This window comes from Pygocentrus nattereri, chromosome 26 (genome assembly GCF_015220715.1).
Source record: "Pygocentrus nattereri isolate fPygNat1 chromosome 26, fPygNat1.pri, whole genome shotgun sequence".
Lineage (NCBI taxonomy): Eukaryota > Metazoa > Chordata > Actinopteri > Characiformes > Serrasalmidae > Pygocentrus > Pygocentrus nattereri.
This window is the reverse complement of record NC_051236.1, coordinates 9,085,332-9,098,212: the sequence shown is the minus strand read 5'-3', so window position 1 is coordinate 9,098,212 and position 12,881 is coordinate 9,085,332. Positions and strand designations below refer to the sequence as shown.

The following is a 12,881-nucleotide window of genomic DNA, read 5'->3' as shown; positions in this document are numbered from 1 at the left end:
CTCTCCATCCATCCATCCATCCATCCATCCATCCATCCATCCATCCATTTTTAATCAAGTTTAATTACATGTTTCTAATGTCTATTCTCCTTTACTTTCTTTTTAAAACATCTGTATTTTCTCATTTATAAAGCACCATGAATTACAGCAGTGTATGAAAGGTGCTATGAAAACAAATAAATATATATAAATAACTTGCCTTGCCTTTCCTCATCTATTACCTTACTTAGCTTTTTTTAAGTTCCAAAAGAGAATTTTCTAAGTTGTCTCAGTGTTTTTTTAAATGTAAATCATGTAATAGTAATGCAGGTTACTGATTTATTTTTCTTCATGTATTATTGCTACTACTACTACTAACAGACTTCACTACTTCTTCCCTGAAGCCGTAAGACTCTTAAATTGCAATTAGACGTCACTGCAATGGCACTTCGTGTCCACTTATCTCTGCTACTGTACTGAATCAGTGCCCCCACTATATCACCCCTAACACATGTCACTTTATACATATCACTTATACATCACCAGTATTAAGATGTACACCTTCTACCTCGTACTGCTGTGGTTCATGCTGCTGTTATTTGCACCTTTTATTATTATTGTACCACATGTGATGGGAATGACAGTAAAGCCTTATCTATCTATCTATCTATCTATCTATCTATCTATCTATCTATCTATCTATCTATCTATCTATCTATCTATCTATCTGTGTATCGCTATTTGTCCATCCATCCATCCATCCATCCATCCATCCATCCATCCATCCATCCATCCATCCATCCATGACACTGAAATGCAGCTCTTGATGATGTTTTAACTTTAAAAACTTACCAATTAAGAAATCAGAGGTGCTGTGCTTCTCCAGGAAGGTGTGGAGGTGGTACCAGAGCTTGGGCACCCAATCCAGCACCTTCAGAAGATCCTCATTAGTCAGTCTTTTCTGGTCTTCAGCTTCCATCAGCTTCCTGTGTAGATAGCGCACTAGAAAGCCATTGGCTGGCTCCACATTGTTGGAAAATGTAACCATCCTGCAAAGACAGAGTGAAATGAATAGGTAAATGCGTACCTTGGCAAAACGCTAACATGGTTAACACAGTGAATAATACATAGTGGGGACCATGTTATTTTTAATTACAACTTGTCTGCATTTATAACAAATGCAACAAACTTTCATTTGCTATAAATGCAATTATTACAGCAAAAACCTGAAACATTATGAGACATAATAAAGAGAGTATTCCTAGAATTCAAGTCAACAATGACGGTAATCAATGACATTTCTATAACTTAATTTTATACAGCCCAGTGATCTCACCTGAAACTGAGGTGCAGGCCATGGTTGGGGGTCATCTTTACTGGCTGATTGGTGGTCCCTATAATGTACGGACTGGAAGACATGGGGAACAAGCAGATGTAAATCACATTCTTTTCTATAACAGAGACATACTAAACAAAGCTTCACCATGCAGTTTTCAGTACAGTTTGCACTTACCATTTGTGATATTTACAAGTTAAAGCACCATTAACTAATTCACTGATGGATGCAGCATCATGTAAATCATCCAGAACTACAACTAATGGGATTTCCGATGTGCTGGTCTCCCGGTCAATCTGATTGGCCAGGTTGGACAAATAAAGTTGAAGATCCTGGTGTGGGGAAGGAGAAAAGACATTAATTACCTGAGAACCCACCTACAGATGTAAACAGTTCCAAGACTCAACCTAAAGTACATAAATTCTCTTAATTTGTTCAGTCATAGTCATTAAAATCCTACTTTGCATAAATACATTATGACACAATATTTCAAACAATCAAAAGAAAAAAAGAAAGCTAATCTGTCTAAAGATCATCTTACCTTGCAAGACTGGCGGTGCATGTTGAAGGTGACAGCAATGGCAGGTGTGACCTCTCGCGCGCTGCGTTCCACCAGGTACTCGGTGAGGCGGGAGGAGAGGTAGGTCTTCCCTGTGCCACTGGGCCCCGACAGAATCAAGCGCCGGTGCTTCAGCAGCAGACTGATATAGTGCTGTATCATGGGCTTCGGGATGAGTGTCTCAAACACCACATTATCAACACACTTCTCTTTCAGACCTGCACAGATATTGTGGAGATTTGTGTGACCCAGAGAAGGCAGTAACTGGGGAAAGATAATTAAAGTCTGTGGTATTTAAGTGATTAAAACAGCCTCATAAATAACATATTATTAAGGTGCAATTAGTGTAATCTCAGTTGGCTCATGTGCTGTGACCAGACAAGCACTGCCACAGAATCTTCATGCACTGCTAAAAAAAGAAAACCAAACTGTTTAACTTTGGCACACTGGTGATAACGAGAAATGGGCGACACTGCAGAGTTAGTGGACGAGGCTAGCCATCTGCTTGCATTTATCTCAGTGACGCTTGTTGATGTACGGTATCACATGGTCTCTATAAACTGGTGTGAGTGCAGTCTGCTCTGAAAATAACCCCCAGAGAGAGCTCCGAGGAGTGCGTGTATGTCACTCCTGTAACCAAGTGTCGCATATCACTCCTACAGTAGTGAAGGAAGTGGGGGGAGAACTGGGAGTTGGGACAGGGATGTTAACTGTAGCGGGACAGCACCTCTGCTGGCCAAGTGGAAACATTTACCAGCATATGCACATCTACCAGCACATGCACATCTACCAGCACATCACTGTCAGTGTCATCTTTCAAAGATTTTGTATCACACAGATATTTCATGTAATACACAAGCCAAAGATTAAAAATAAAATGCTGTCTCTCATGTGTGAGAAGGACTATTTTTAAAACAACAGCAGCCTAAAAAGTAACACTATTTGAACTCTGAAAACTAGCTAGAATGATGACTAATGGGATTTCAGATGTGTTGGTGTACCGGTCAGTCTGATGAACTATGACAGATTTAGAATGATAGATTTAAAGATCCCGGTGTAAGGAGAGGAAGAACACCTCATCAACAGTATTTGAGAACCTATTGTTAGATGGAAGCAGTTCCAAGATTTAAACGTAAATACATAAATTTACTTGATCTGTTTGGTCAAAGTCATTAAAATACTACAGTGTACAAAATACAATATTACTTTAGTAACACTTTCTATGGTCACGTTTGTAAGCATCTATAAACATATTTATAACATGTTATAATGCATTCATAAGGCATTATGAACATGGTTATAAATGTTTATAAAAATGAAATAGACTGAATTACACATTATAGCCATGTTTATTATACATTATGAATTGTTAATATAATGCAGTATAAATAGTGCTAATAACCTGTTACACCTTCAGTGCCAAAGAGATCAGATTGGAGAGTGTAAAGTAAAGACAAATACAAAGTTTATTTACCCCCTGAGATTTACAGTATTTTATTTGAGCGTAAAGTGGAGTGAAGGCCTGGAGAGGGAGAGGGGAGAGAGTGGAGTGCTGCCATCGTAATTTGTTCCCTCACTGGTTCTAACGTCAAGCGCTAGAACCCTGACCTCTGTAACATCACTATACTACAGTACAGTAATGCAAATTTATGCTACCATTCTACTGGATATGCAGTGTTTAAATTAGTGTCAAGCTAACGGTGGTGTACATTAACTCTCCCACATTGGGTGAAACACTGATGGCAGCACTACTTTAAACTCTGACATTTGAAGCCTGTAATGAGCTTTACTGTGTATGTTTTAGTGTTTCAGTAAATCCTTCAGTAAATACTTCAACTTGAAGCCTCACTCTTAACACTGGAGGAGGCTTTAGTACAGCATGCTTCACTTTACTTAGAGCAGACAAACAACTTATGAGCTCTTATAATTTGTTATGAACAGTACTTATAATGCATTATGTTAACAATTCATAATGCATAATAAGCATGGATATAACGTGTAATGCATTTTTATGAATATTCATAGCCATGTTTATGATGCTTTCTGAATGCATTTTAAGATGTTATGAATGTGTTTATAGATGCTTACAAAGATGACATTCATAGAAAGTATTAACTATTACTTCTTATTACCGTTTATGTTTCAAGGTGACCAAATGGAACAGAAAAATCATCTTTTAAGAGATCTATTAAATTATTCATGTTTAACTATGTGCAGTTTTCAGTTTACAATTATCAACTGATCCATTCCTGAGAATCTCCTTTGGTCTTGTATTACGTTAAAAAGTATTATGGAAACTCTTCTTTGAGTAGCACCAGACACAATTTCTTTGCCAAGTCTCAGATTATTCTGATTCATATCTACTCTTGGACATGCAGAACATCCACTTTCTTGAAGACTGAAAAACATGTGAGATCTTAAAACATAGCATAAGAGCTTTATGACCATCACATCTGGATCACAACAGAGATATTCCGAGAGAGAAGATGAGGAACAGACATAAAAAAAAAAATCTTAAGACCAAGAGTGTATTTCCTCTCTGCTGGCCAGAAAGCATAAAAAAAAGAGTTAATCTTACTAATATATCTCATATGTAATCAGTACCAAACTTCTTGCCATGTAGGAAATCTGCAAAGTTATAAAGCTAATGCTAAAATTTCCTGAAGAACAGTGCAACCAAAATGGTCCAAAATGACTTACATATCAACTTACATTAAACATTATGATTTCGCTTATACTGTAAAGTTACTTTTTGTTAAATACAAGGTTTTGTTCCAACAGCGACACTCATTTAAAATGAAATTCTTATATCCATCCATCATTTCTACCTACTAACCTTTGAGGGCCACGATGATAGAACTCTTGCTGAGGCAGCGGACTGGCGGGGTCTCGGGTGGCTGGGCCCCCAGCACCCTTTTGAGGTGGCTAAGGCTGTAGCTGTAGATAGAGTCCTGAGACAGGCCCAGGCTGGAGCTTGGGTCTACCACTGACATGTAATCCTGTAAATACACAGAGAAAAGGTTAGTGAGAGATGAGTGAAGGATTAACCTGGCTTAATTAATGCCCTTTCACACGCTATTTCAGGTTTTGTGTGTTGTGTACATTTTGGTGAACGTGTATATGTCTAGAACTCACTTTGAAAGCTTGACAAATGGCTGAGTCAAGGGTCGACCAATCAGTCCTTCCACTGAGTTTGACCATGCCAATGAAGAATTCCAGCTGTTTCACCTCCTGTGTAATAAGGGTAGTGGTTTAAACTGTGTAAAGATCACTTGTACATAATCAATGGAAAGAGTGTTCACATGAATTTCTGAGGGAGTGTTAAAGTGTTACACACATCTTTAAAGACTTGCTGGTTGGGTATGCACACGACCACTCTGACAAAGCTCTCGTCCTTCTGCAGGGTTGAACCAGGACTATGAAAAACATCTGTGAGAAAAATAACCAAAATGTATTTCATTCAGTGTAATTCCACAGCACTTTAGACGGTATGGTGCAGTCTTCTATCCTGCACGTATCCCAAAGGAAGAAGACACACAGGAAGAAGAACATCTTATATTCTTGTATAGTTTGTTTTGCAATGTTTTGTTATATAATGTGCTCACATAGAACATATCTACTGGCGTGGCAACCACAGCACTGTTATTTAATGCAATAGAATGTTACCATGGATATAACCCCCTCAGCATAATGCAAAAAAAACTATATTGCTATGTGACACAAACAGTATATCAAGGGTTTCATTCAAAAATTGTAGATACAATAAGTATTAAAAAAATAACATCTGACAGCTATAATGGAAACAAGACTTTTTTTTTTTCACTTTACGTTTCTGATCAAGGTGTCATTAATCATAATATTGCACTGAGATTTCTTGTGTGTGTGAAGTGTACTCCCAACAGTGTATTTCAAAAAAGACAGAATTTTCTTTTTTATGAAATTCATATTGCCTCATACTACCATGCAGAGATTGTGTACACGTGTAAAAGGCCTCACCTGTGTTGACGTTTTCACTTGCCCCCATGCTGAAGGTCTTGCTAAGAGAGGCTACTGACTGCCGTGGTGAAGAAGTGCCCAATGAGCCCAACCCTGAGGACTGCGAGGTGGAGCTTGGGGGTCTGGAGGGGCCACCTGTCTTCAGCTGGTCGTTCTCTGCCTTCAGATTTTCTACAGTCACCTGCAGGAGGAGCATTATTTGCATTTAGGTTTTCTCTGAAATGTATTTTACAGAACAGAGATCTTCAAATTCAGACCATGAATTCAGATTCTGCTCCTAGATTTTGTAATTGCTAGTAGGACCAAAAACTGGATTCAGGTTTCTGGATTTGAACACCCTGATGTAGAATATAATGCAGTACAGAATAAAATGTTTTGTATAGGATAAAATATGGCAATGGTAAAATAAAATGGCGGAAAAAAAGTATGACATTTACTCTTGATTTAATCTTCACTTTATTCCATTAGACAGCTACACAGTGACTCCAAGTACTTCCTCGATACACATGACACAATCAGCTATGTCAGCTCTGCACTCCCCTGATTTGTAGAATGACCATATAGGCTTCACACACCTGCATCTTGGTCATGGCGTCCCGGAGCTGCTCCAATTGGTGCGCAGAGCTAAGAGCCTCTAGTCTGATATCTGTGAGCTTTCGCTCCTTTTCCCAGAGTTCGGAGCGCAGCTCAGATACCACTGTCTCCTCAGTGTCTGTGTTCTCACTGTGCTCACCCAGTCTGAGGTTAGAAACACATTTTTATTCAAAAATCTGTTTCTAGATATAAAACTTTAAAAATGTTTAATATAATCTCTTATGTAGACAAATGTTCCGCTTAAACATGCGTATTGTGGATGGTCATTTAAGCCCTAGAAGGACCAACGTACCCAGAGGAGGTGGAGGCATTCAGGGGGGATGGTGGCTTGTCCACATCATGGTGGATTTTAGGAGAGGAAGGCGCTGAAGACTCCGGAGTGGCAATTTCCTCAATATCTGCGTACGATTTGGAGCCCTTCTTACTAAAAGCCTTGTTAAAGGAGCTCCTCAACTGAAGAGAAAAAAAAAGTTGACCCATCACACTATAGGTATATGTAAATACATATGATACTATGAACATACAATACTGTAAACACAAAATGAGGTAAAACAGAGAACAATGAGTTAAAAGCAAAAAAATAAAAAATACAAGCAAATTGAATCAGAAAGTAAAAAAAGATGAACAAGTAACTTGTGTGATGAGTAAGCATGTCAAGTTATTGTGATGGGATAAAAGTCCTCATACATAAGACCTGAAGGACAGCTTTTGAAAATCTAATAAACATATTCATCAGGAAGGCACATTAGACTTTATAAGCAGGTCTCAGAGGAGGACAAGGCTGAAGCCAACTACAGCAGCTGCTGTGAAATGTAAATTGTGACAGTCACTGGGCTTCCTGATGGAAAATAAGTTAGATGAGGGAAGTACAAAATGCTGCAAATGTGAGTTAGCAAGGTCTGATGAGACAAAAACAAAAAGGCTTTTATAAAATGTTCTGAACTGACAAAGTAAAAATGTTAAGATACAATACCCATCCATCCATCCATCCATCCATCCATTTTCTAACCTAAATCACTGGTTCACAATAATAACTAGGGCTGTCACTACCGATAATATTAGTAATTGATTAACCTACCAATTTTTTATTTTTATGAGTAATCACGTTAACAGTGCTTTAACAAGGCCAAAAAACAAAAAGTCCCACATCCTACATTTTTCTTATGTTTTATTTTCTCCACTAAAATCCACTTAGTATTCATATGGTTCTATGTACGTACCAGAATAATTCACTTTTACATTATAATTCTGTCTCTCTTTATCCTTCAGAATTACACAGGCTGTTTTTGTCACTGTGCCCTTAAAACTGACATAAGCTAAATGAGCTCTGTTTTGATTGGCAGCTCTGTGTCGTACCTCATTCAAAACGCATTCAGAGCTGAAATGCTCCTTAGAACTTCAATATGAATGGGAGAGGCTAAACTGCTGTAGGCTGCATAGATGGGTACATGTAAATGTGCTAGTTTTTGTGTGACATCACAGAAAAAATGCATTCAAAATAGGCTGGTTTTGTAGCATTTTAAAACTATGAAACTCCTTTATTAAAAAAAAAAAACAAACTAAAGGAATCTTTGCAGCAATTTCAAGAACGTGAAGAACCTCCAATGACGTCCAATCACCCTGTTTATTGTTCAATTTGCAAGCAAATCAATCATTTGATTTATCGAGAATGTACTTAACCGAGTAATCAATTTTAATCAAGTGACTGTGACAGCCCTAATGACAGCATATAATGAACAGCTTAATTTGTATAAGTACAATCTTAATTTGAAATTGTAGTTTTAGTCTTAATATTTAGTACATACATACTAAATGAGGTCATGAAAAAGTAAAGCATATTTAAAGCTTTTTTTAAAGCAAAAATATGTGAATATGATTCATTAATATTGGGGTAGAGGGGGCTCATTTGAAAAAAAGAGGGCCACAAGGAAGATAATCTTGCTTTTTGGTTTTAGGTGGGAGGGGTGGGAAAGGCACTCACCTCATACACCTTAAAAGGAGAGAAAGGGGAGGCATGGGAAAGAGAGCAAAACTAATGCTTAATGTAGTTCCCAATGCACAATGCAACAGCAAGCAATAGCACATTAAAGGACTGCTGGCTGTACAAACAGTACAATAGTAGAAAGAGGGAAAGAAAGAGGGAAAGAAAAAGGGAAATAAAGGTACTGGAACAACATTTATGCAAGAGCACTTGTAGTATTACTAATAATAAAATAACTAGATTACAATAATAAGTGAAAACTGACAGGTTTCAGGAACTCTTGTTTTTATACTGTTTCACAAGTCAAGTAAATAAAGGCCTAGAAGATTAAGGTCAGTGTAAATTCATTCATTAGAGGCGTATAAATATATTCATATTCATACTGATGTACATCAATGCACTGCAGGCAAATTTGTTATTTCAAGCAATCAAAGCTTATTTTCAAACATTTTTACAAACTTGTTATTTACACATACTGAAAAATCTAAATTCTAAAAAAACAAAAGCAAACAAATTCCTTTCTTGCACTGAGTACATGGTTGTAGTCTACATGTTGCAGGGTCACAATAAAATATCATTGTGAAATGGTACTCGTGTGTTGATCTGTATTGTAAAGAAGTGGATCTTATTGTGTAATAACAATAGAAATGTAGAAATTGAGAATTTTTAGAACCTGGCAATCAAAGCCTGCTGAAAGTAGCTACCATAAATATTAGATAAGAATTTGCCTGAAGACAAGACAAATTTCTCCCACAAACTTCTTACCCAGCTCTTTTTCTTCTTCTTCTTGGCATCCTGTTCCTTCAGGCTGCCCATGCTGGAATGGCTAGTGATGCTGTTCATGCTGGATATGCTCTCGGATGAATTCTGCCTGTTGATTTGTAGTTCTGCACAGACAGGGAGGGATCATAAGTTGAGAGTGTGCTGAGCTGCTTCAGTGTTAGATCACCCCTCAATAAATATATACACATTTATTTTCTATGTAAGATTATAAATGAGAAGATTCATGCAATAATCTGCAATGTCAGCTAAATAACTCTGTTTGAATTAAAAGGCCCAAACCATTGGGTGTGGAGTCAGGTTCACTGAGTGCTCCGTGGATGATGGTCTGAGCCTCTGTGTTCTTGGATTTCAAGACTTCAATGGTTTCCCGAAGATCCTGAAGCTCAGTATCCTACAAGTACAATATGTATGAGTAGAAAGCTCAAAGCCTACAAAGCCAGGAACTGATGATATGCAGATTAGCTACAACACACAAAAAAAGAAAGCAAAGGGTCTGTGGAGATTCAGTTTCAGTGCCTTGAGTTACAATTTAAAAAGCTTATTTGTATATAGCTCATAAATTTTAATAATCATGTTTTGAATGAGAGCGAGAATCAGCATTAGAATCTACTGCACAGTTCTTTTAAATGGGATGTCAACTGGACTGAGGAATTAAAAATGTGTGAAGTACTATAAATTTGATTCTAAAGACGTGACTTAGTGATCACTTAATGATAATTAGGTCAGTTAAAAAAAACAACAAAAAAAACAAAAAAAACACAAACACATTTACGTAGCAAAGCTAAAAGCTTTTCTGCCTGATCAGGATGGAGTAAATGTTTCAGAGTAGTGTGGCTGTGGCAGCGTAAAAAAACACATTAGCAAGCAGTAGGCTTTCCTTTCGCTTTTTAAGCTTTTATTGTCTGGGACTTTGAATTGGGGTGATGTCTAACAGCCTGCAAGTCAAATCCTCCTGTAGTTTGTAGCTGCCATCATTTTGCTTGAAAATCTAAGCTACAGCTTCACAGCACACTCTACATTTTGTACAATACTCCTCACAAGAAATTCTCCAGTATTATCACCCTCTACTGAGCTGATGTACTCATGTGAACAACTTGTTTTTGCATTCACAAAGATGTTTTTAACAAAAAAAACCCCCAAAAAAACAGATGTATGTAAATAAGAATAGTAGTTAAATTTTGTGCACATTTCACAAAAACACACACACAGACACTGACCTTTTGCTCAGAGCTGACCGACAGGCTCTGCAGACGAGCAGTCATGAGTGTTAGACTCTGTTCGAAGGCAGCTACCAGATTGGCCTGCAACAGAAAAGTAACATTAATGATGGGCACACACATAGACATAACACACACTAAGAACACCTCACAGGCCAGCGTGTCTCCATCCGCGCTGGAGAGGGATGGGAGAAGAGGGCGATGACGAAAGGCTGTGGAACACGAAGTGAGGGGATGAGGGAGAGGATGACCTGGATAATGGAAGTACAAATTCATGAGGTCTGGCATTACAACACAAACACACTATAGGCCAGTGTTTTGTGAGATATATCATCTTGTACAATGAGCATTACGACCTATTGTAATCCTGGCAGCATTGTACACAGGACTTTGTCTTTTAAAGGAAGTTATGTATCTAATATTAATATGACAACACCAAAAAATACTACCATGTTTTAAAGGCTGTCAGGAAGCAAACTGATCACTGAGGCCTTTGAAAGGATCCACACAATTACACAGGAAGGCTGGACAATGGTCATGTAAAAATGAATGTATGACTGTTTCTGGTAAATAAATAAAATAACCAGAAAAGGACTCAATGTTACAAAAGATTAAATAAAATTTTAATTAAATTTAAAAATATATAATTTAATTCACATTAATGTGAAAGGGGAATAAATAGGCTGTGTCAAAGCAAATGTCTACTTCCATGTTTCAGGTCATAAAAGGTAAGATCTAAATGGTCTATAAACATTTTTTCATCCCATAGCTTTAGGATGCATGACAGTTAAACCTCTGGATTGTAAGAGCATTTTCTCAATTTTTGCATCTTCTTAAATTTGCCTTTAAAGGCACTTGCAGTTGACATAAAACCCATGTTTCCGTTATCTTCATCGCTACTTTCCTAAACTGCTGCAGTAACTTCAGCGGCTGTAAACTCTTTCCACACCATTTCACGTGTGTCTCTGATGTGGACTGAAAGAATAATTAAGGGTTTCTGATGTAAATGGGTCAGTCCTTAGTCAGAACCTGAGTGTCCATTAGTCAGTTTCATACGAAATATAGATTTCCACCAATTACATACAGTGCAAGGTAGATGATGTGTTTCTCAATCCCTCTTCATAGTTTCATAACGCTGGATGTGAGTCATGTATAATCTCAGGATAAGACAGAATCAAAAGGGCATACTACAGATTCTGAAAAATTTGCTGACGTTCTTCCTTAACTTTGCTTCCTCAAGTTGCATCTTAGCTGTCTGATTTCAGTACTCAGTCATGTGGTCTTATTTACATGAAAACAGTCTTGTTACTGCAGCTCTGGATTAGGCAGAATGATGATGAATACACTACTGTCAGCAATAGGTTATGGCCAGATATCAAGAAATTGTGGGGCATCATGCTTGGAAATTAAAATGGCCCTTTTCTGTCAACTATGTGCAGCGAAAAGCCTGTCAAAGTTGTTTTTGTGCTGGGGCTGAGTGGACGAAAACATAAAATGCAAGTATGTATTTAATTTAAATGCAAGTAAAATGTGGAACATGGGCCCTTTAAACAATTTACTCATTTCTATGGCTGTGTGTGTGTGTGCGTGCAATGCTCAGTTCCTCATGAACCATCCTTTATCAAATGGTATTCATTATTCTTATTAACAAAACTATGACATCACCATGAGTCCAAATGACACCTGATAAAAGCAGAGCAAATAAACAGAAAATGAGCTCCACTTTGACATCATCAACCAGCACCGGGCTGGGGGTGGGGGGTGCCTGCAGGAGGACGAGGTTAAAGATCATGCAACAGCGACGGGTAGGGGCCAGAGTGACAGTCCAACAAACCTGGCCTGCCTGCTACAGCCAGCAGCCCCCGGATCACCCGCAACCAGCCCGCAACCAGGAGAGGTCATCAGCCAAGGAGAGAGGGACAGTGGTGTTAGGGCCAGGGTTATACTGCTCACTCTCTCTCACACACACACACAAACACACATGCTCCCACTCACACACACACGCATGTTTATAGGAACAGACAGCACTGGGATCAGCCTGCTTTCTCTTTACATACAACACATTCTCACAGACTTCCTGAATAATACAGTCAGGATGCTTAAGTATACTACTACTGTTTGCTGAACCCAGTTCTGTAGAAAAAGGTTTTAGGAGGGAAGAGCTGAGTGAAGCACGCTGGTGTGTGCTGGCAGTGAGTGCTCACAGTGTTGTGTGTAAAATGCATAGACTATAGGGTAAAATGTATGAACCATGATGGCTACTGGCTACTTGCATCATCATAGTGAGCTTGTTAAATAATGAGATTTACATTTATGTAGGCCTATATTGAAAATAAAACATTCAGCTCATGTTTGTAGTTGTCATTTTTGGACTGAAGGACCTCATGTTGGTCACACACTCTCAAGATCCAGTCAAGAAAAGGGAGCCATTAGCAG

At 38.1% G+C, this 12,881-nt stretch overlaps 1 protein-coding gene across 9 annotated transcripts in view; it reads right to left on the bottom strand.

The window, feature by feature from the left end:
- nav1b (neuron navigator 1b) overlaps positions 1–12,881 on the bottom strand; it is a 116,061-nt gene that overhangs the window by 4,647 nt on the left and 98,533 nt on the right. For 3 of the 9 annotated variants that reach the window (XM_037535081.1, XM_037535083.1, XM_037535085.1), the window contains 15 exons: positions 12,280–12,291; positions 10,446–10,529; positions 9,508–9,619; positions 9,211–9,332; positions 8,446–8,454; positions 6,757–6,917; positions 6,446–6,608; positions 5,871–6,051; positions 5,212–5,303; positions 5,010–5,105; positions 4,711–4,873; positions 1,857–2,092; positions 1,493–1,647; positions 1,316–1,387; positions 832–1,028 (listed from right to left, as the gene is read on the bottom strand). In XM_037535081.1, coding sequence (XP_037390978.1) covers positions 832–1,028; positions 1,316–1,387; positions 1,493–1,647; positions 1,857–2,092; positions 4,711–4,873; positions 5,010–5,105; positions 5,212–5,303; positions 5,871–6,051; positions 6,446–6,608; positions 6,757–6,917; positions 8,446–8,454; positions 9,211–9,332; positions 9,508–9,619; positions 10,446–10,529; positions 12,280–12,291 — 1,855 coding nt within the window. The remainder of the gene's footprint in view (positions 1–831; positions 1,029–1,315; positions 1,388–1,492; positions 1,648–1,856; positions 2,093–4,710; positions 4,874–5,009; positions 5,106–5,211; positions 5,304–5,870; positions 6,052–6,445; positions 6,609–6,756; positions 6,918–8,445; positions 8,455–9,210; positions 9,333–9,507; positions 9,620–10,445; positions 10,530–12,279; positions 12,292–12,881) is intronic. The other 6 variants (XM_037535084.1, XM_017721183.2, XM_017721189.2 and 3 more) reach the window with 4 other exon arrangements.